This window comes from Mesoplodon densirostris, chromosome 19, assembly GCF_025265405.1.
Source record: "Mesoplodon densirostris isolate mMesDen1 chromosome 19, mMesDen1 primary haplotype, whole genome shotgun sequence".
In the NCBI taxonomy this organism is placed as follows: Eukaryota; Metazoa; Chordata; class Mammalia; order Artiodactyla; family Ziphiidae; genus Mesoplodon; species Mesoplodon densirostris.
Genome location: NC_082679.1, coordinates 62,773,176 through 62,792,565, shown reverse-complemented (window position 1 = coordinate 62,792,565; position 19,390 = coordinate 62,773,176). Strand labels below are relative to the sequence as shown.

General features: G+C 56.2%; 1 protein-coding gene across 7 annotated transcripts in view; it reads right to left on the bottom strand.

The window, feature by feature from the left end:
* GSE1 (Gse1 coiled-coil protein) overlaps positions 1 to 19,390 on the bottom strand; it is a 426,332-nt gene that overhangs the window by 101,409 nt on the left and 305,533 nt on the right. For 2 of the 7 annotated variants that reach the window (XM_060085180.1, XM_060085185.1), the window contains exon 1: positions 8,048 to 8,974. The exons of the other annotated variants lie outside the window; for them this stretch is intronic. In XM_060085180.1, coding sequence (XP_059941163.1) covers positions 8,048 to 8,084 — 37 coding nt within the window. In that variant the 5' untranslated portion in view covers positions 8,085 to 8,974. Of the gene's footprint in view, positions 1 to 8,047; positions 8,975 to 19,390 lie in introns of those variants that run through there. 7 annotated transcript variants of the gene reach the window in all.

Below are 19,390 nucleotides of genomic sequence, written 5' to 3'. Positions count from 1 at the left end.
CGTTGCTGGAACGGGTGCTCTAGGAGGGCACGGCTCCTGGGAGCTTCTCGGCCGTGTTTCCGCGTGCCTGGGCCAGTGCCTGGCATGTCGTAAACACATGTGGAATAAACAGATGAACTTGGCTACTTTAAAGCCCTGGGTTCCCACCCACTTACAGCAGAATCAGGGTCACGTGTCACTGGCCTTATGACATTCAAGACGCTCCAAATGTGGTTCCGACCCACCCAGTGGCTTCATTTCCCACCACGCTGCTTGATCCCTCCTCGCCAAGCTCTCCTCTCCCGCTAATACTCTCCTTTCTGCCCTTCCCGGGAGGCCCAGTGCGAAGGCCACCATCTTCCAGGGGCCTGGCCCAGCCCCCTGCGGGGACAGCGCTGCCTGCCACCAGCTGGGCCCCGCCTGCCCTGCCCCCATTCTCCGAGGGCAAGGGCTGGTCCTAGTGCTGCTGCCTGGTCTCCAGAGTGGGAAGAGAGGCCCAAGGGCCCACTGGGCAGCCAGGGAGGCCCCTTCTGAGTGAGGCTCCATCCTGCCCACTCACTTTCTCCTTCCCATGCTTCAGGTCCAGGGCCCTCACAGTCTAGAAGGGGTCCTGCTGTCTAGACACCCTCTTTAAAGGATGTGCAGGCTTCAGAGCCCCGTCACCAGCAGGCACCTCTAAGAATCAGGGCAGGACTGGTGGCCTTTCCTTTCAAGTGCCCAGACTAGAAAGGCCAGCTCAAACTTCACCTCCTCTCTGTGGCCTCTCAGATGCTGACTCCGCCCTTACTTCAAAACCAATCGGTGCTTCCTCTGCACTCCCAGAAATTTCTACACACGCCCCTGGGCACCAGCATTTTTTACCCTGTATCACTCAGCCCACATCCCCCACTTCCACCAGGGCAGGGACGGCCCAGCACCCAGTTCTCAGCACACCTGGCGTGAACTTAACATGCTGAATGTCTTAAGAGTGGCTTCCCTATGCTTGTTCATCCCTCCTCGCTGTACTAGCCTCCTCTCACCCAGCCTCACCCCGCCTCTGCACACCTCACTTCCAAGGCCTACCTCCAATGCCACCTCCTTCACGGAGGCTTCCTGGATTTCCTCCACCAGGGTGACTGACCCCGGGAGACTCCAGAGCACTCCGTCCGCACTCATCTCGCTCCCTATTCGTTCCTGAAGCAACTTGAGGATGAGACACAGACCTCCTTCGCTGCTCCTTCTGGGTCAGTACAGGGCCCAGCACTTGCCCAGCTCCAATGGTGATATTTAGGAGGGGAGAGACTGGTTTTGTGTCCCAGGAGCACAGAACTAAGTGAAATGCACGTGTGTGTTCCCTGTAAAAAGCAACATTCTAACAACCCACGGGAGCATGGCAGGTGTGACCCTCAGAGACCACCAAATCGAGAGGAGGGAGGGGCTGGGCCATCTGACCTCTGAGGTCCCTTCCAAGCCCAATGTTCCATGACTTCCCAACCCCGCAGGCCATTAAGCAAGTGGCCAAATGCCCACTGGGCGGCAGTCCAGGCCTGGTCAGAGGGCGCTTCCTGTCTCTCTGCAGGGGGAGAGGGAGAAAGAAGGCCCTGATCCTTCAAGGCTGTGGGCTTCCACTGGGTGGGCTTGGGCTCTGGGGGCGAGACCTGGGCCCAGATTAACTCAAATTCGGCCAGCCCCCAACAGGCACTGCCCTCAGCTCTAATCCAGGCTGAGGGCAACCATCAACCCCAAGCTGTGGAAGGCCTGGCATTGGTGGGAACAAGCCGGAAAAATGTGTTTTCCCCTAAAGACTTGTAAAAAAAATTCTCACTGATTTTTTTCCCTTTTACCCCAAGCTTTTATAGCTCTAAATATGCCACACTTAGTAATTTTACGAGCAAACTAAGCTATACATCACACGGTTTTATGTTCCTAAATTAACAAAAGGACTTTAAATCTATATGGAGCTCTTAAAAAAAAGTGCACTGCATCTCTTTTTATTCCCTCACCCCCAATTTCCCTCCTCCTAATACACTGCCCCCCACCTGCCCGAGTGGCTTCAAAATTTCTGATTGTGTAGCTAGACCAGCAAGGAGAGGCAATTCCAGATATGAATGTAGAACTGCTTTGTTGAGGGACCCTGTAAGAGGTGAGGCCACTGTCCTTTGGGAAAGGGTTACTTTAGGGGTTATTAAAGCCTGATTTTTATTTTCCCTGCAAAGTACAGTATGATAGGACGTTCCCTAGTAGATGAAGAGGCCACATCTACCAACCCAATCTCACCAAAAATCTAAGAATTAGAAATCAACAGGTCCAGGCCTTCCTTGGCGGTGCAGTGGTTAAGAATCCACCCGCCAATGCAGGGGACATGGGTTCGAGCCCTGGTCCGGGAAGATTCCACATGCCACAGGGCAACTAAGCCCATGCACCACAACTACTGAGCCTGGGCCCTAGAGCCTGCGAGCTGCAACTACTGAGCCCACGTGCTACAACTACTGAAGCCCGCACGCCTAGAGCCCGTGCTCCGCAACAAGAGAAGCCACCACGATGAGAAGCCCGCGCACCGCAACGAAGAGTAGCCCCCGCTCGCCACAACTAGAGAAAGCCCACGTGCAGCAACGAAGACCCAACGCAGCCAAAGATAAATAAATAAATAAATTTATATAAATAAATAAGTAAATAAAAAAGAAATCAACAGGTCCCTCAAGGTCTTCCGATGTCTGTGTTCTTAGCTGCAAAGCGTGGGGTAGACCAGATGACCAGAGGGGCCCATCTGTACTTGACCGTGGAGAGAAGGAAGCACAGTGGGGCTGCTCCAGTCACACATGTCCATGTCCAAGTGATACGGAGCCCTGAACTTGGAACAGAAGCCCAGGTCCAGACACTTCATCCCACTGCTGGCTCTGTCCCTGGGAGCTGGGTGGCCCTGGCCAGCTGCCCTCCAACCCTCCACTTCCTCCTGCACAGAAGGAAGCGAAATCATCCCTGCCCCTGCCCCATTCTAGGGCAGGAATCCAGGTGTCGTAATGAGTGCTCCGAGAGCATAAAAGAAACTTCTCCTGACTCCAAGAGTCAAGAAGAAGCAGGAGAGTTTCCAGTGGGGCCATATCAGATTCCCACCCATGGAGTAAAAACAACACATTTAAGGCAAGAAAAAAATCTTAATGAGAACCAAATTGAGCAGGGGGGTGGGAACCAGACCAGGCCCCTTGGTGAAGGGCTGGGCCGCAGCTGGGACAAAAGGGCCCCTGGCTTTCCCAGCCTGACAGATGGAAACGTGGCGGCCCCTCCCCCTTTCTCAGGGGTATCGCAAGATTAATTAGTGATTGCCTGGAAAGTGCAAGATGGGAACCGAAATGCTTGTCCCTGCTGAGTTTCTGAGCTGTAAATCAGCAGCTTCCTCAATCACAACTGAAATGGCAGTGCTGCTTTTATCTGAGTCAGATCCCATTAGGCCCAACCTGCCCCCAGAACAGGCTTTGGGTGGTTCCAGAGCCCCCCCCCCAAAGCCGTGGGTTTGCTCATGACCCAGCAGCTTCCCACAATGAACCAGAGCTGGGCATGAGCTCGGTCACAGCTGGCAACTGCCGACAACCCACCCCCCTCCCAGCTTCAGCTCCTGAGGGGGCACCCCGGGATCTGGCAGCTGGCAGCTGGAGGTCCACGGCTCTGGCCTGCCCTCACCTCCAGCTGCCTCCCCCAGACCAGGTGGGCCTGAGCACAGATCCACACACGGCCACACCCTGGGGCTTTCTGGAAGCAGTCTGGGGGGTGAAAAAGAAAATCTAGGCAGCTCCCCACCGGCCATTTGGGCCTAGGTTTACTTCTCCCGGGCAACACCAGCTCCCAATAGGGGAAGCCCATCTCTTGCAAGTCTGTCAAAGGATGCGTAGAGAGGGGGCCCAGGCCAGCTGACCCTCGGGGGAGAGAGGCAGCTGGGGGAAGAGAAAATGTTCTGGGGAGACCTGGATTCTCTGGGAGCAGCCTCCAGCAGGCTATGTGGCTTTGGGCCAAGCCTCAGCCCTCTCTGGGCCTCAGTTTCCTCACTGGAGAATCTGGAGTGTCCTTCCCAGCAGTGGACAGTAAATCCCCAGGGGAAGCCAGGGTCACCCAGAGTTCAGCATGGGGCCGGGGTGGGGTCAGCTGACAGCTGAGGAGTCCTCCCTCGAACTCCAGGAACAAGATAAGGGGGCCAGCAGGGCGCCACCGCCAACACCAACGGCCAATTCCCTCCCTCACTCCCTCCCTCACTCGTTCAACAAATATTTATTAAGCAGGGACTCTGGAGCCAGACTGCCCGGGGTCAAAGCCCGGCTGCCCCATTTACTGCCTGCCCGGCCTCAACCTCTCTGCGCCTCCGTTTCTTTAGGTGGCAAATGGGATTACATGAACACCATGTCTGGTACAGAACGGGCACCACGGAAGGACTGGCTGCCGCCACCTCTTCCTTCTTATTATTTTTATTATTATTTTTGTTATTGGTCTGGCGCTGAGTCAGGCAGGAAAGAAACACACAGTCCCCACCTGCGTGGAGCTCACGGTCTGGTGGAATTCAGGAAAGGGAGTAGGTGGGCGTGGGTGTGCACAGAAGGGAGTTTTGAGGAGAGGCATTAGAGACCCCCCGACCACTACCCACCAGTCCCCAGCTCTCCGTGCTGCCTTCTCCTGACACAGAAAGCATCCCCACCAGTGAAGGAGCACCAGAGGCCAGACGCTGTGTCATGGGGCGTGAAGGGCCTGGTCCAAAGACCTGAGTTCAAGTCCGGTTCAACTGCTAAGAAGCCCCGTGATTTGCTGCAAATAAGTCCACCTTAAGAATAATTATTACGATTAGTATAGCTGTCACTTGCTAAGTGTTAACGTCACCCCAGGCACTGTCCTCAGTACCCTGCAAGGATTCACTCGTTTAATCCCTTACACCAGATGTCAGCACACCTCCCTGTAAAGGGCCAGATAATGAATCTTAGGCTTGGCCGTCCTTGTCACACCGACTTGTTGTAGCTCTAGCTCCAAAGCTGCCACAGATAACACATCAAGGAACGGGCGTGGCCACGTGCCAAGAAAACTTTATTCTCCTAGTCAAGCAGCGGGCCGCAGAGGGCCAACACCTGCCTTACGGTGATGCTGAGGTAGACCCTATTATGGATCCTATTTCACACATGGGAAGACTGAGGCCCAGAGAGCTCAAGCCATCTGCCCCAGGTCACGGCTCAACCTCCACTGCCCGGCCTCAGTCCCGTCACACAGGAGGAGGGGTGCCTGAGGCCAGCCTGACTGTGAATGAACTGCCCCCCCGGGAACGGCTGGACGGGCAGGTTCTGGGCCCTGGCTCTCTGCAGTTACAGGCACTGTGACAAGATCCGGCTGTGGGGACACAATGGGGTCCCAGAAGCTCAAGAGCACCTAGGTGTCAGAGGCGACAGGGTCACAGCATGCCGGGCTGGCCGCATCCAGGCCCCTCCGTCCTGGGCCAGTGTGGTGGGCAGTGGTCAGCGTCACATCCCAGCTCTACCACTTCTCAGCTGGGCAAACTGCTGGCTCCTCTGAGCCTCACTTTCCTCATCTGTGAAATGGGCAGACACCAGCACTGAGCTCAGGGGTGGGAATGAGATTTACAGGACCGATTCCCAGAAAGCACTTGCAAGGGAGCCTGAGGGTGATCACAAGAACCAGGTCATTGCTTTTACAATTCCATCTACTACTTGAAGATGAGGTGACTGAAGCCCAGGGAAGCAAAGCCACTTGACCACGGCTCTTCTTTCTACACTGTTACAGCAAAATGAGAAAATACAAACCCTAGTTGGGCAATTGAAAAAAAGAAAACTCTAGTGGAGGACAAATCTGCCTCCACAGACCCAGAGGACGTGTGCACTGACCTCCCCAGGGTCCCGACCAGCAGCCCTCACCTCTGCTGACCAGGACTTCACATCAGCCAGGACTGATTTTCCTTAATTGCTCTGCATTTCCTAACCTGACACTTCCTCCTTTTCTCTGGGAGGCTCCCAGTGTAAAAGACAATCGGTTACCTGATGAATAAATATGCACCAGCAGTCACCCAATGGCAGGTAAAGTGGGGTGTAGATGACAAACACCTGTGCTTTTAAGAGACCCCGTACTTAAGAAGATCCATTCTTGCCACAATCATGTAGTGAGTGTCTATAGGACAAGGTGCAGCTCTGGGGGGCAGCGCTGCAGGTACGAAGTTGGGGTGGAGAGGCCACCAGGAGCCGCCAGCCAGAGCAGGAACACTGGGCCAGAGCTTGGGTTTAAAGGGCCCTGGCACCGGCTCTCAGCCACCCGGGGTCTACCTATGGGGGAGCCTGGGGGAGCCGGCTCTGAGCCTGAGCACTGGGCCCTGCACCCTTTTGTCAATTGGGGATTCCGCCTTTAATGTGGAACGGACCCGCCCAGTGTATGTAGTGCAGAGGGAAGAGAAGTGCCAGCTTTGCATTTCGGGCAGTGAAGGAAAAAGAGATCAAGAATACAGAGATACAAGATAAAGAGATCAAGTGCAGACCCTGAGAAATATTCTTCCTGTGAAAGTGGTAGAGACACCAAGCAAGAGACATAGAACTTGTCAGTTCCTGGGAAGGGCTGGGGACCCAAACCAGCCACAAAGAAACTCAGCAAGAGTAAATGGACAGGTTTCCCACAGAATGGAGAAGTCCTTTCCACTTTTACCCCCTTCTAGCCTCCCTCTATGCTATCAACTTGGTGAAAACGTTTGCCCTGGTTTCAGGGTCAGCGAGGGTCAGATCTAGCAGAGCTGGGGCCTCCCCGGGCCCATTCCCTCCCCCCATGCTCCTCCCAGGGGATCCAGGACAGCTGTGGGAGCCTCAGACAAAATGACAGGGGCTTCTGAACACAGAGGGAAAAACTCAAAACCCAACACCCGGCCACGTGCACCTTTTGCCAGCATAACAGTAAACCTCCTCTGGCGGCCTCCTATGCAGAATTTTAAAAGCCCCAACCTAAGAAGCCCAGAAACTTCCCCTCCCCTCCCTAAAACGCCCCAACGTCCCCCCAAGCCCCCCAATCAATGGACGCCCCAACTTCCATAGGAACTGTGTGTCAACGCCCAGGGAAGGTAAAACTCTGAAAGGAAGGAAAGAGAAATAAAAACAGCTCATTCCTAGATCAAGCGATCACACCAGCCTTCCTGACCTGCGGGTCACGTGGCCCACCGGGGGTTAGGCCTGGTGAGTTACTCCTGACCCGAGGGGGCTCTGGAAGGGGGTGACAGCGCGCCAGCCAGGAGGGCCCCAGGGATTACCAAGGCTCCCACCTCCCTCACCAGGAATCCTGGCTCGCCTGCTTCCCTTTAGCCTACGTGTAATTATTTTTAAGGTTTCAAAGTGCAAATAAGGTCAACACAAGAGGGGCTCCCCAAAACTCCCGCTGTCACCCCCCCTTCCCTTTGGGCTGCAAGCGCGACTTGCCCCGAAACAGAAAGTTACAGGGCAGGCTGCTGTCAGCGCGCAGGAAGGTTAGGGAAACAGGAAGCCACGCCAACCACCCTCCAGAGCTTCCCCCGGCCCCCTCCTCCGACCTCCGCAGGCACAAAACCTTCCAGGGAATCCCAGGCAGGAAGGGGGGCGGGGGGCGTGCGCGCCACGCTCGCGTGGAGACCGCGCAAGAGGCTGGCTGGAGAGAGAGGAGAATAAGCCCGGGGACTGGGGGCGGGGGGGGCGCATGCTACCCGATCAGGGCGGCCTGCGGGAAAGTAACTTCACACCCGGTGCTTAATTCACCTTGGAAGGCTCGAGTGCCCCGGCCGCTCGCTGCGCCGCCGCCCCGGAGCCGGCTCCGGGCAGGCAGACAAAAGGAGCGAGACGCGCAACCCCCGGCGGCGGCGCAGCGGGGGCGGCGGGCCGGGTGGGCGCTCCCCGCCGCACGTAGCGCACACACCGCCGGCTGGACCGCAGCGGGAGCGGCCGGGGCCGCGCGCGCCCGCCGGTCTGCTGGGGGCTCGGCGGACCCACCACCCCGACCCAGGCCGGGGTGGGGGGAGGGGTCTGGAGGGGTAAGTTAGGTTGGGGGTCCGGGGCGCGCCGGCGCCGCGCGGGACCCAGGGAGGCGCACAGAGCTCGCTTACCTGGTAAGTAATACAGAGGCGGCTTCAATCCAAACATGATTCAGATTAGAATTCCATAGTGGCCAGAGAGGGATGAAGAAGGAAAAAAAATATTAAAACCCAGCGAGGAGACAAAAAGCGCCGTCCGAGCCACGGCGCTCAAAAATGCCCAAAACAATAAAATAAAGGCAGAAGAGCGATCCGGACAGCGACGGAAAAAAAAAAAATCAGTCTTTTTTTTTTTTTTTTTTCCTCCCTAAAATGATCAAAAGGCTCTCTCTCCGGCCAGCGCCCGGGCAGTTTCGGCCACCTTGGCCCTGGCAGATCCACAATGAGGTAATTGACGACCAAGGACGGGCCGGAGCCTCCACGGCTGCCCGGTGTCTTCGCCGCGTGTGTATTTTCTGCCTTTTGGACTTGAGATGCAAATAAAAAAAGGAGGGGGGCGCACGGCGGAGGGAAGCAGGCGGGAGAGCGGAGAGGAGCGCGAGAAAAATAAAGGGGGGAGGTGAGGGTGAGGAAATTGGGGGGTTAAGATCTTCAGGGATTACTCATATGAAAGAAAAAAAGATAGAGAAAAAAGCAGCCCCCAAGACGTGCGAGTAGCAATCTCTCCTCCATTCAGCCATTTGAATGTCAAGGGCGAGGGTCAAGAGACCTGTTTCCAACAGGGTTTCACGTTCAGAACCAGAAGGAAGAAGGAAGGGGGGTCGGCGGGAGGGGGTATCTCTTGTTGCCAAGGAGAAATCGGCTTTGTTTTCGTTTCCCCTTAGCTACTGGGTGAGGAGGGGCGGGGGGGGGGGAGAAGAGGAGGGGGCGAGCGGGGAGGAGAGAGGAGAAAATTAATACCCAAACAGCCAAGAAGTACCGAGGGGGAGATTTCTTCTCGTAAATAAGAGGCAGCGATTGCAAACAAGTCCTGGGCAGGAGAAAGCAGGCCGGTTCCCCTCCCCCTCTCGCCACCAACACCCCCCCTCTTTTTTTTTTTTTTTTTTTTTTTTGGTTATCTCCCTGGCCCGGCGTCCCACCACTGACTCAGAGAGCAGGGGTGGGGGGGGGGGAAGGAGGAGAAAGAACTCGCGGGGGCTCGGGCGCCCGGGCAGAAGGAGCAGGAGAGCGGGCAGGCGACAGCGCACGGCGGTGGAGAGCCCCTCGATCAATTTTCATGCAAGAATCATTATCGGTAAATTGGAAAGCTGGCTGCCTGACAGCAGATTTGTCTCCCCTAATGAAAGCGAAAGGGTAGGGGCGCAGCGGCTGGCGGCTGCAGGCGGCGGCGTCTCCTTCCGTCTCTACGCGGCATCTTCCAAGAGCTCCATGCTTCGCAGGGCGATAATAATAGTTTCACTTGCGAGCTTCCCCCCGCGCGGCTGCCGCGCCGGGCAGCATATCCACGCGGACCGGGATCGGGGCGCAGAGAGCTGGGCTCCCCTCTGCCAACGCGGGGAGAGTGATGCTGCTGGCGGCGGGGTGCTCCCCTCTGCCCCAAAGCGGGGGCCGTTTGCAAACTGTGGGCGGCTGCGGGCGCCGCCGGTCCCCCCTCCGGCTGCCCAACTCCGCGCTCTGGCCGCCCGCCCGCCCGCCCCTCCTCCCTCCCTCCCCACCCACGTCTGACAGCTGCGGGAGCCGGGAGTTCACCCGCCGCCGGGGCCTGGGAGAAGGGTCCCCAAGTCGTGCTCCGGGAGCTCTGGCCCGCCTTTTGTGAAACCCACACGGGGCTGCAGAAACACACCGGCCCGGCCCAGGGTGAGCTCCTAAGGCCAGCGGCTTCCTTCTCTCCTTCTTTTCCTCTCACCCCCCACCCCTCAAAAATCCCTGTTGCAAGTGTAATCAAATGCTTGATACCATCTCCCACACTCTCCCTGAACTGGTGCATTATCAGATCCGGGAAGGCATGCTTCCAGGCAAATAGACCTAATAAATGCTATTACTGGGATTCTGCAAGCCCCGGCTGCACCATAGTAACGAGAGCCCTGGCTAATTTGGTTTAAGAAAACGACCAACTGCACAGACTATGTGTGAGTGAGTGTGGAGCCTGTATCCCTCCTCCCCACCCGCCTCTCTTTCACACCAGCTCATGAAGGCCCCATGTGATAATTCCCCAAATCGAAGGGGGAAAAACCCTGCCGCCAAACCACATCCTGTGCGCTCATTGTCCAGCCCAGCGATTTTAAAGAGACAGGATCCATTTACCCACGCCCGCACACACACTTAAACGCACGCTGCAAAGCTGCCTCTTGATGTGACAATTTATTTTCAAGCCCTTTTACCTTATGAAGGGCCGGTCCCTCAGTGGCACAACCAACCGGAATCGCGACTTGGTAACACTGAGGGGTCACCTTTTGACCCCAGATACAATCACCTGGGTTTGTGGAACAGACCTGAGCCTGCAGGTACGCACGGCTGGTCACCGCGACCACGACAGGCTTGGGTTCCTGCCAACGCTTTCCAGCCGCTGCGTAAATCAGGGGTCCCCAGAGGCAGCCCCGGGGGTCCCTACTAAACGCGGCGGCTTCGGGTGACAATTGCACTCCTGGAATACGATACTCTAGAGGACAACTCCCGAGGGCAAACTGGAGGAGGTGGGCGGCCTCCGCGTGCCTTCTGACCCCACTCTGCCACTCACCCCCCCCACGCCCACCCTGCAAGAATATCTTAAATGGGCTGGGCGGAGCGCTCGGAGCCAAGGGAGGGGTGGCGCTCCTCCCCGCCGCCACCAACGTCTGGGTGGGTGCAGCGCACAGGCGGCTGCCTTCTCCGCCTGCTGGGCCGCCGGGGGTGCGAGGAGCATCTTTGAATCCCCCAGCCCCCGCGGCGCCCCGGCCGGCGCCCCTCCCCGCGGGCGGCCGAGCGCGCGCGGGCACCCGGGAGGGCGCTGGAGCTGCTGACCCGGAGGAAACGGGCCGCTCGGGGCTGCCGGCGCCCGCCGCCAGCATCTGGCCGCTCCGCCCCGCGCTGACCCCGGAGGTCACGCCCGGCCCTCGGCGGCGGCGGCCCTTTGTTTCCGGGGCTGCGTGGCGGCGCGCTCAGCACTCCCCGCGCCTCCTCCTGCGCCCGCCGCCGCCTGCGGCCCTGCGAGGGAGACAACGGCCTGGCACGGCGGGGTCTGGGTCCAGCACCTGCCCGCCCGACCCCGGACCGGCGTCCGTTTCCCAACCCGCCTTCGCCTCCCACCCACATATTTGATCATCTGCGCCCTTCTGGGAGTGGCGGGGGGCGCACAACGGACAGCCCAGGCGAGCTGCTGCCCACCCCCCTGACTCCTCATAAGCTCGGAAAATCTCTGATTCTACTTGGGGGAAAAGAGAACTAACTATTTTTCAAAGACCCTAAACTATCAGTTTCTGTTGTCATTCTTTTATTGGTTTTTAATTCTCCGGGATTACACGAACAACAGTAGTAATTAATACTAAACCTTCCTCTACTGTATATGCTAATGGCAGAAGCCATAAAAATTAATTTGCAAACATGTCATTACACAATAGCTGTACAGGCAATAAACCTGTAATTATGGGCCAATCACAGGCAGGGTACAGAGGGAGGGATGCTCCCCCAATCTGCTGGGTGCCCCCCTTCCCCTGCTAAAGTAGAGAAGATGGTGCCAGAAAGAAGCTTGCCTGCTGGGAGCCACCTGTGGAGAATGCTCCCAGACTGGGGATGGCAGAGGGGGCCTTTCGTCTTGAGTTCTAATGGCTTGGCTTCTATGCAAGGCCCCCTGGAGACAGCCACTCCAGGGGAGACTGAAACTGTGGGAGGAGAGGCACGGCAAACCCTCGGAGAGCTCCCAGGCCTGGCTGGCTGGTCGTGGGTGAGCAGAAGAGGAGCAGGAGGCAGAGAGAACAGGACTTCTCTGCTGGCACAGTGGCTAAGAATCCACCTGCCAGTGCAGGGCACACTAGTTAGAGCCCTGGTCCGGGAAGATGCCCACATGCCACGAAGCAACTAAGCCCTCGAGTCGCAACTACTGAAGCCCACGCGCTTAGAGCCCGTGCTCCACAAGAGGAGCCACCGCGATGAGAAGCCCTGTGCTCGCCGCAACTAGAGAAAGCCCACGCGCAACAACGAAGACCCAGCGCAGCCAAAAATAGATAAAATAAATTAATTATTTTTTTAAAAAAAGGGAGAGAGGGAATAGGAGACCCCACACTGGCAGGCCAGCACCCGCTTATCTTTGCTTCCCGGTCAAAAGGCAAACATCTCCCCCCAATAAGTAGTTGAATGCCTGCATCAAATTATCTCAAAATGCGCAGGCCAAGCCCTAATTGCTTTTAGCCACTCCCTGGGGCAGGAGGTGAGCTGTGAGATTCTAGCGATACCCTAAGTCTCCTTTGGCCCTGTGTCTGGGTGGCTCAGAGTAGGTTATTGACATTTCCTGGTGACAGGGACGTTTATAACGGAGGAAAATATGAAATCTACCATGGGAGGGTGGCTGCACCACAGCTCCCGACCTGATGCCAAAACAGCTGAAAAATATAAAGCACCCCCGCCATGCCAAGCAGCCTGCTTAACGGGCTGCCTCTCCACTGAATGGCTCGGTTGTTTGCCATAATGTGGCTGAACGGGGAGCTGGAAGGATTTTTCCTTTCCCACCGGCCCTTGTGGCTTGGCTGTCATTTTTGGAACCCATCACTAAGGCCATTCATTTCCAGGGGACTCACCCCTCCTCGGACGGTTGCCTATGGCCTGGCTAGGGGCGGAGGGGCGGCCAGTCTGGGCCACACGTGGACCAGCTGCCAGGTGCCCAGGTGAGAAGGACAGCACTCTTCTGGGGATTTCAGTTCAGCGGGATTATCTACAAGGATGGGTTACCTCTCTCCATCCCCTTTTCTCTCTCAGAGCCTGGTCACCTCTGGGGAGGAGTCAGGCATTTATAGAAAAAAGGCAGCAGTCGGTGCAGGCTGAGCCGCCAGTGTCCCTTTTTACAGTTGGGGACACTGAAGGGCAAACTCATCCCCACCTCCCTGAGAGACCCCTGCCCAGGCTGCCAGCCAACCCAGGGTGAGAGGGAAGCTTTGGGCATGTCCTGGGCCCAGTGGAAAGAAAAGAAAAGAAAAGCGCTTCATCTGTCAATGGGGAAACAAGCTGGGGGCTGGCTGCTTCTTGGAAGCGGCGTGGAGCCCATCAGACACCCCCCCCACAAGATGCGGGGCGGCGGGGAGGCCCTCCTTTCCCCTCTCCCCAGCTGCACCTTCAAAATGGAGGGGCCCCAGACTCCCTCTAGCGGGCCTGCCGTTGCCACAGCACAGAGGCAGCCTAGCCGGCCAAAAGCGTCAGCTGAATGCAGTAAAAATAGCCTCCCAGCACGTGCTGCAAACACTGAGGCCGCAGACAGGGTCTGGATGTGCAGCCGTGTAGTGTCCGGCTCTGAGCGGGAGAGCTCAGTGCCTCTGCGTGCCCGCTGGCACTCTGGTGGCTGCCCAGGCCAGGCTGCGACCTCACCTTCTGGAAGGGGCACTGCTCCCCAAGGATTCCAGGGAAAGAAGGCGAGGGGAGGCTGCGAGGCCACGTGGCTAAGCTGAAATGCCCCTTTAGGTCTGCCACCTCCATTTCCCTCCCTGGGATAATCATGCCAGCTGATGTTTCCTGAGCACTCAGTCAGTGCCAGCTGCTGTTCTGAGAACATTAGAGCTCATTAGATCCTCAGGACAACTGTGTTCAAGGTCACCCTTAGGAGTTCCATTTTCTAGATGAGGCCCAGAGAGGCCAAGCATCTTGCCCAAGGACACACGGCCAGGAAAGGGCAGAGCCGGGATGTGAAGCTGAGCTGGTTCCAGAGTCCATGTTCCTAACCATCAGCTTGGAGTTGGACACACCAGAGTTCAAATTCTGGCTGGGGCCCCCACCCACCGTATGCCCCCAGGCAGTGACATCACCATTTGAGCCTCAGTTGCCTCACCTGGAAAATGGGATGAAATCAGCCCTGCATTCCAGGAAGATGCAGGTGTGTAACCACTCTGGTGCCTGGCACAGAATAAGGACTCCATAAATAGAGCTGTGAATTACTGTGTTTGGGATAATAGTGATCATAGCAATAATAGCAGTTACCACGGGCAGGGCCTCAGTACAGCCATGCTACTTGCTTTGCTAAGGGCTTTATCTTATCTGGAACCTGCCCCCACCCCACGGGGCAGACCTACAATGACCGTCACCCTGATCTGTACACGAGGACGCTGAGGCCCCAAGAGGTGAAGCCACTCACCCAAGGGCACCCAGGGAGTAGACACACCTGCTTTCTCCCTCCATCCAGCTCTGGCCCTTAGGTGACTGGACATGAGTGAAAGTTCTGTCTCAAGATAAGCAAGTCTGGGCTTGAAAGAGAAAGGGAGAACTTTTGCCCCGTCAAGGTGATGTCTGCAAACCCAGGTTTTGTTTCCATCTTGGCCTGGTGCGTTTACTTCTGCTTTCCTCTACCAGTGGCTCCAGGCTCCCCACCCAGGGAGTGCTCCCAGGCCTCCCCCGGCCTTGTCCCCCTGTCCTGGTATGATGGGCTAATGGTGGCCTGCCAAAATATATGTCCACCTGGAATCATGAATAGGACCTTAACTGGAAAAGGAGTCTAGGGACTTCCCTGGTGGCGCAGTGGTTAAGACTCTGCACTCCCAACGCAGGGGGCCCAGGTTCGATTCCTAGTCAGGGAACTAGATCCCACGTGCATGCCGCAACTAAGAGTTCTCATGCCACAACTAAGGAGCCCACATGCCACAACTAAGGAGCTCGTGAGCTGCAACTAGAACCCGGTACAACCAAATAAATAAATAAATATTTTTTTAAAAAAGAAAGAAAGAAAAGGAGTCTGTGCAGGTGTAATTAAGTTAAGGATCTCAAGTTGAGATCATCCTGAATCATCAGGGTGGGCCCTAAATCCAATGGCAAGTATCCTTATAAAAAGAGAAACTGGGCTTCCCTGGTGGCGCAGTGGTTGAGAGTCCGCCTGCCAATGCAGGGGACACGGGTTCGTGCCCCAGTCCGGGAAGATCCCACATGCCGCGGAGCGGCTGGGCCCGTGAGCCATGGCCGCTGAGCCTGCGCGTCCAGAGCTCCGCAACGGGAGAGGCCACAACAGTGAGAGGCCCGCGTACCGCAAAAAAAAAAAAAAGAGAAGCAGACAGAAGAGAAGACACAAGGGAAAATGCCGTGTGAAGACGGAGGCAGAGGTTGGAGGGAAGCAGCCATAAGCCAAGGACACCTGGAGCCCCCAGGAGCTGGAAGAGACGGGAAGGACCCTCCCCTACAGCCGCTATAGGCAGGATGGTGGCCCCGCTGACACCTTGACTGCAGATTTCTGGCCTCCAGAACTGGGAGAGAATAAATTTCTGATGTTTCAAGCCACCCAGTTCGGGGTATTTCGTTACAGCAGCCACAGGAAACTCATACATCCTGTCACTTCTGTGAAAATGGAATGCCCTCTGTCCTGCCAACCCAGGGAGGCCCTGGGCCTTGTCCAAGGCGGGATGCCATGGGCCTTGGGCCAGCTGGGTCAATCTCTCCTTCAGGCCTGTAGCAAGAGCTGGGAGGAAGATGAAGTGTTCCGGGCCCATGGGCAGGTGTGCACTCAGGCCACCTGCACTCCGTGAAGCTGAAGTCAACCCTCCTTGGCTAGAGGGCCTTCCGATGACCTTCCTGCCCTCTTGTCTCCCCCGCTGGTGACACACGTTTGTTGGCTGGGGTTTGGGCAGCGGCCTGGGCTACAGGAGATCATCGAGTATGGCAATTTGCCTGGGGAACAGCCAGCCAGCCAGCCTTGCCCAATCAACCTATAAACTGAGGGCTCTGCTGGCCTTGAGCATCCCAGCCAGCCCCATGAGGCCCAGGGTAACAACAACAAACAACAAGAAGCCTGGTGGCCGGCTTTTCACCAAACCTGTTTCCCTTCTCTCTTCGGCTCATACCCAGACTACATTTCTCAGCCTCCCATGCAGATATGTGGGGCCAGATGACCACATTCTTTCTGGCCAAGAGAACGCAGTGGAAGTAATAACTCGCCACCTCCGTGCTCCCAGGATGACCTTGAACCCATGTACAGAAGACACAGCACCTCCATCAAGCCCCCAAATGTTGAGAGCAGAGGCCCCTGCATGGGCCCCCACCAATTATATATTACATTGGCACATGATTAAGAAATATATTTCTACTGGGGAGTGTGTAGAGAAGGCAACTTCTAGTGTGATGAGCCACTGAGCTATCCGGGGCTCTTTGTTACAGCCGCTAACGTTAGTTTCATATCCATACGAAGAGATCTCCTTTACGGAGATTTACTTAATGACCAGCATTGCACTGGATGCTTTAAATACATTATCTTATATCATCCTCACAATAAAAATAAATCTTTCATTACCCTCATTTTTCAGATGAGCAAACTGAGGTCCAGAGAAGTCAAGTGACTTGCCCAAGGTCATACAGCCAGTAAGAGGAAAATCCGATTGCAATCCAGACCCTGCATTTTATTTTATCTTTTTTTTTTTTTTTTTTTTTTTTTTGCCGTTGGAGGGCTTCTCACTGTTGTGGCCTCTCCCGTTGCAGAGCGCAGGCTCAGCGGCCATGGCTCACGGGCCCAGCCGCTCCGCGGCATATGGGATCCTCCCAGACCGGGGCACGAACCCGTGTCCCCTGCATCGGCAGGCAGACTCTCAACCACTGCGCCACCAGGGAAGCCCCAGACCCTGCATTTTAAACTGCTCTCTCTGGTGTCCCCCTCGACTCTCTTCAGCAGGAGCTGGCAAAGGGGCTTAAAACCCCTTTTTAATGAAAAGCCAAGCAAGCAAACAAAAACGAGAACACCGCACGTTGCTGCCTACACACAGAACCGCGTACCTGACCTCCAGGTTGGGGCTGCCGCTGGAGCCGGATGCCGGGCAAGCCCAGGGTTTGGGAACTCTTTACAATAATGGTTTTACAAGACGTACGCCGTGATGTCGCCAAAGTGCAGCCTCCCCGTGGGCTGCACGGATGCCAGAGAAATCAGACAGAGACTGCGTCTGGGACTGCCGGGCCACACAGCTCCTCCCTGCAGGGGGACCCCCCGCCTGTCCTCGCCCCCGCACCACCCCCCGGGGATGCTGGCAGGCCTCAGTCTATTCATAACCTCAGACAGCTCTGGTTGTCAACGTCCTGCTTCTTGCAGAGCCAGCAAGCCCAGAGCTGGCAAGCGTCTGTCGAAAAGCACGGAGGAAGGTCTCCGGGGGTGGGGAGGGAAAACGCGGGGGTCAGGCGCGGCGGCACCTTCTGTGGACACGGCGACAGCCCGTGTGTGGCCTGCCCTCTCAGATCCTACTCCAGCCGCCATCCTGCTCAGCTGCCTGGAGGCAGGCTGACAAGGCTTTCTTCTTCCCACCGGTGCCTGCCCACCAGGGACCCAGGGACCAGGCGAAAGCCTGTGCGAGGGAAAAAGGCATTTGTGAACAGCTCTCCCCGCTGCCTGCTGCTGGCGTCTGCTGGGCAAGGAGTCACTGCCGGGACGTAATTACCCCGTTGGTGGATGACACACAGATCTGCCTGTCTACCCCTGGGCCTGACTGCTTCAGGTCTGTGTAGCCCTCTGGCCAACACGATGCGGTTCTTAAGAGGTGGCTTCGTGCCTGCTTCTCTTCACGCTGGGCACAGCTTTCAGTAGGACAGAGTTGGAGTGGGGGAGCCCACTTGCCCCCCTTTTATTCTTCTCTACCTGTACCTTGCAAAGAAATCCCGGTGGGCCCTCCCACTTCTTTTCCCCCTGCACCTCCCTTGCCCACCATCTCTCTGCCGTCCCCCAAGCCCTGAGCTGCCCATTCTTTATCCTCCGATGGGTCATGCCTGAACTGATGAGACTCCTGCCATGTCCCCAACAAGAGATATTCTCCCCAGAGAACAGCTCCTCTTTCGGTCGTTTTCAAAGCATGGATGCCGCACAATTGACATTTGGGGCCAGATAATTCTTTCTTGTGGGGGCTGCCCTGGGCATTGCAGGCTGTTTAGCAGCATCCCTGGCCTCCACCTATGGGATGCCAGGGGCACACCCCAGCTATGACAATGAAGATGTCCCCAGACATGGCCAAATTCCACCCCCCGCAGGGGTATAAAAATTGCCCTGGTTGAGAGCCACTGATGTTGCATAAAGGATCCAGCTAGGAGAATTCCCTGGAGGTCCAGTGGTTAGGATTCCGCGATTTCACTGCTGAGGGCCTGGGTTCAATCTCTGGTCGGGGAACTAAGATGCCCCGAGATCCCCAGGCAAGCAGCTTGGTGAAGCCAAAAAGGATCCAGCCAGGGCGCTGAGTGACCTGACTTTTAGACTTAGCACTACCGTTGGCCTTAGGCAAACAAATGCTCTCTCTGGGCCCCAATTTTACCATATAAAAAATTAGAGGGGCTGAATGGGGTGCTGTGGTCTTCCAGCTGTCTCTGATTCTCTGAGGCTGATGGTTCCAAAGTGGGGATGAGCTTGGGATTCAGAAAATAGGATCATAAGGCAAGGAATTTAGTGATGTTGCCGTGTCAGACAGGAAAAAGGAGGGAGGGGCCCATATGTTAGAGGTGGGCAACCCCAGTGCCTTGTGGCCTTTTCTCCAATCCTCTTTCTCTCTAACCTAAACAAAACCTGCTCTGAAAAAAAGTACCTGCTATCAGTCATTAACACTCTAGTATGATTTAACTCCACCTCCACTATCGTCTTACAACCAAGGCTGTGGCCCCAACTGGAGCCATCTCATGGCTAACTGGAACAGCTGTAGGATGTATTTGGGAAAGGCAGGACAAAAGAGCCATTCTGCCCACTTGGGTTTAAATGGTGGTTTCAATTTCATAACACCATGTGAGGTGAACTTCCGGGTGCCCTGCGTTACATACAGTCCGTTTCAACAGCTGCCACGGGGGAGGAAACGGCATCAGTCAAGAGCTGGGGTTGGGAGAAGTTATGTGGCTTGGATGAACTATGATACAGACGCACGTCCAGCAGGACCACCAACAAACCAGGCACTGGTAGCCAGCTCCCCCGGGCTTCACGATCATCAGTCTCCTGACAACACCTGGCAAACTCCAGTCTGTGCTGAGCTAAACAGAGCAACAAGGCCAGAGCATTCTCAGTTGGTGACCACAATCCTGACCCATGTGTCTCAAAGACAGGATTTCCGGTTGTTTGTGGGGGTGGATTATCCCAGAATCAGCTCTGCTTCAGATTTTGGTTGGGAGGCAGGATGCCTGTTCCTGGGGTTGGGGGGGAACATACACCTGTTTAATTCCATAGAGTGGGAGGCATGTGGGTTTGGGAAAGGCCGCTGGGTCCTAGCGCAGCTCCACCCCCACTGCAGGTACAGCATGGCTGTGGCCTTCTCTGGCCTTCAGTCTCCTCCTCGGTAGGATGCTCAGACTAAATGATCCCCCAGGCCTTCC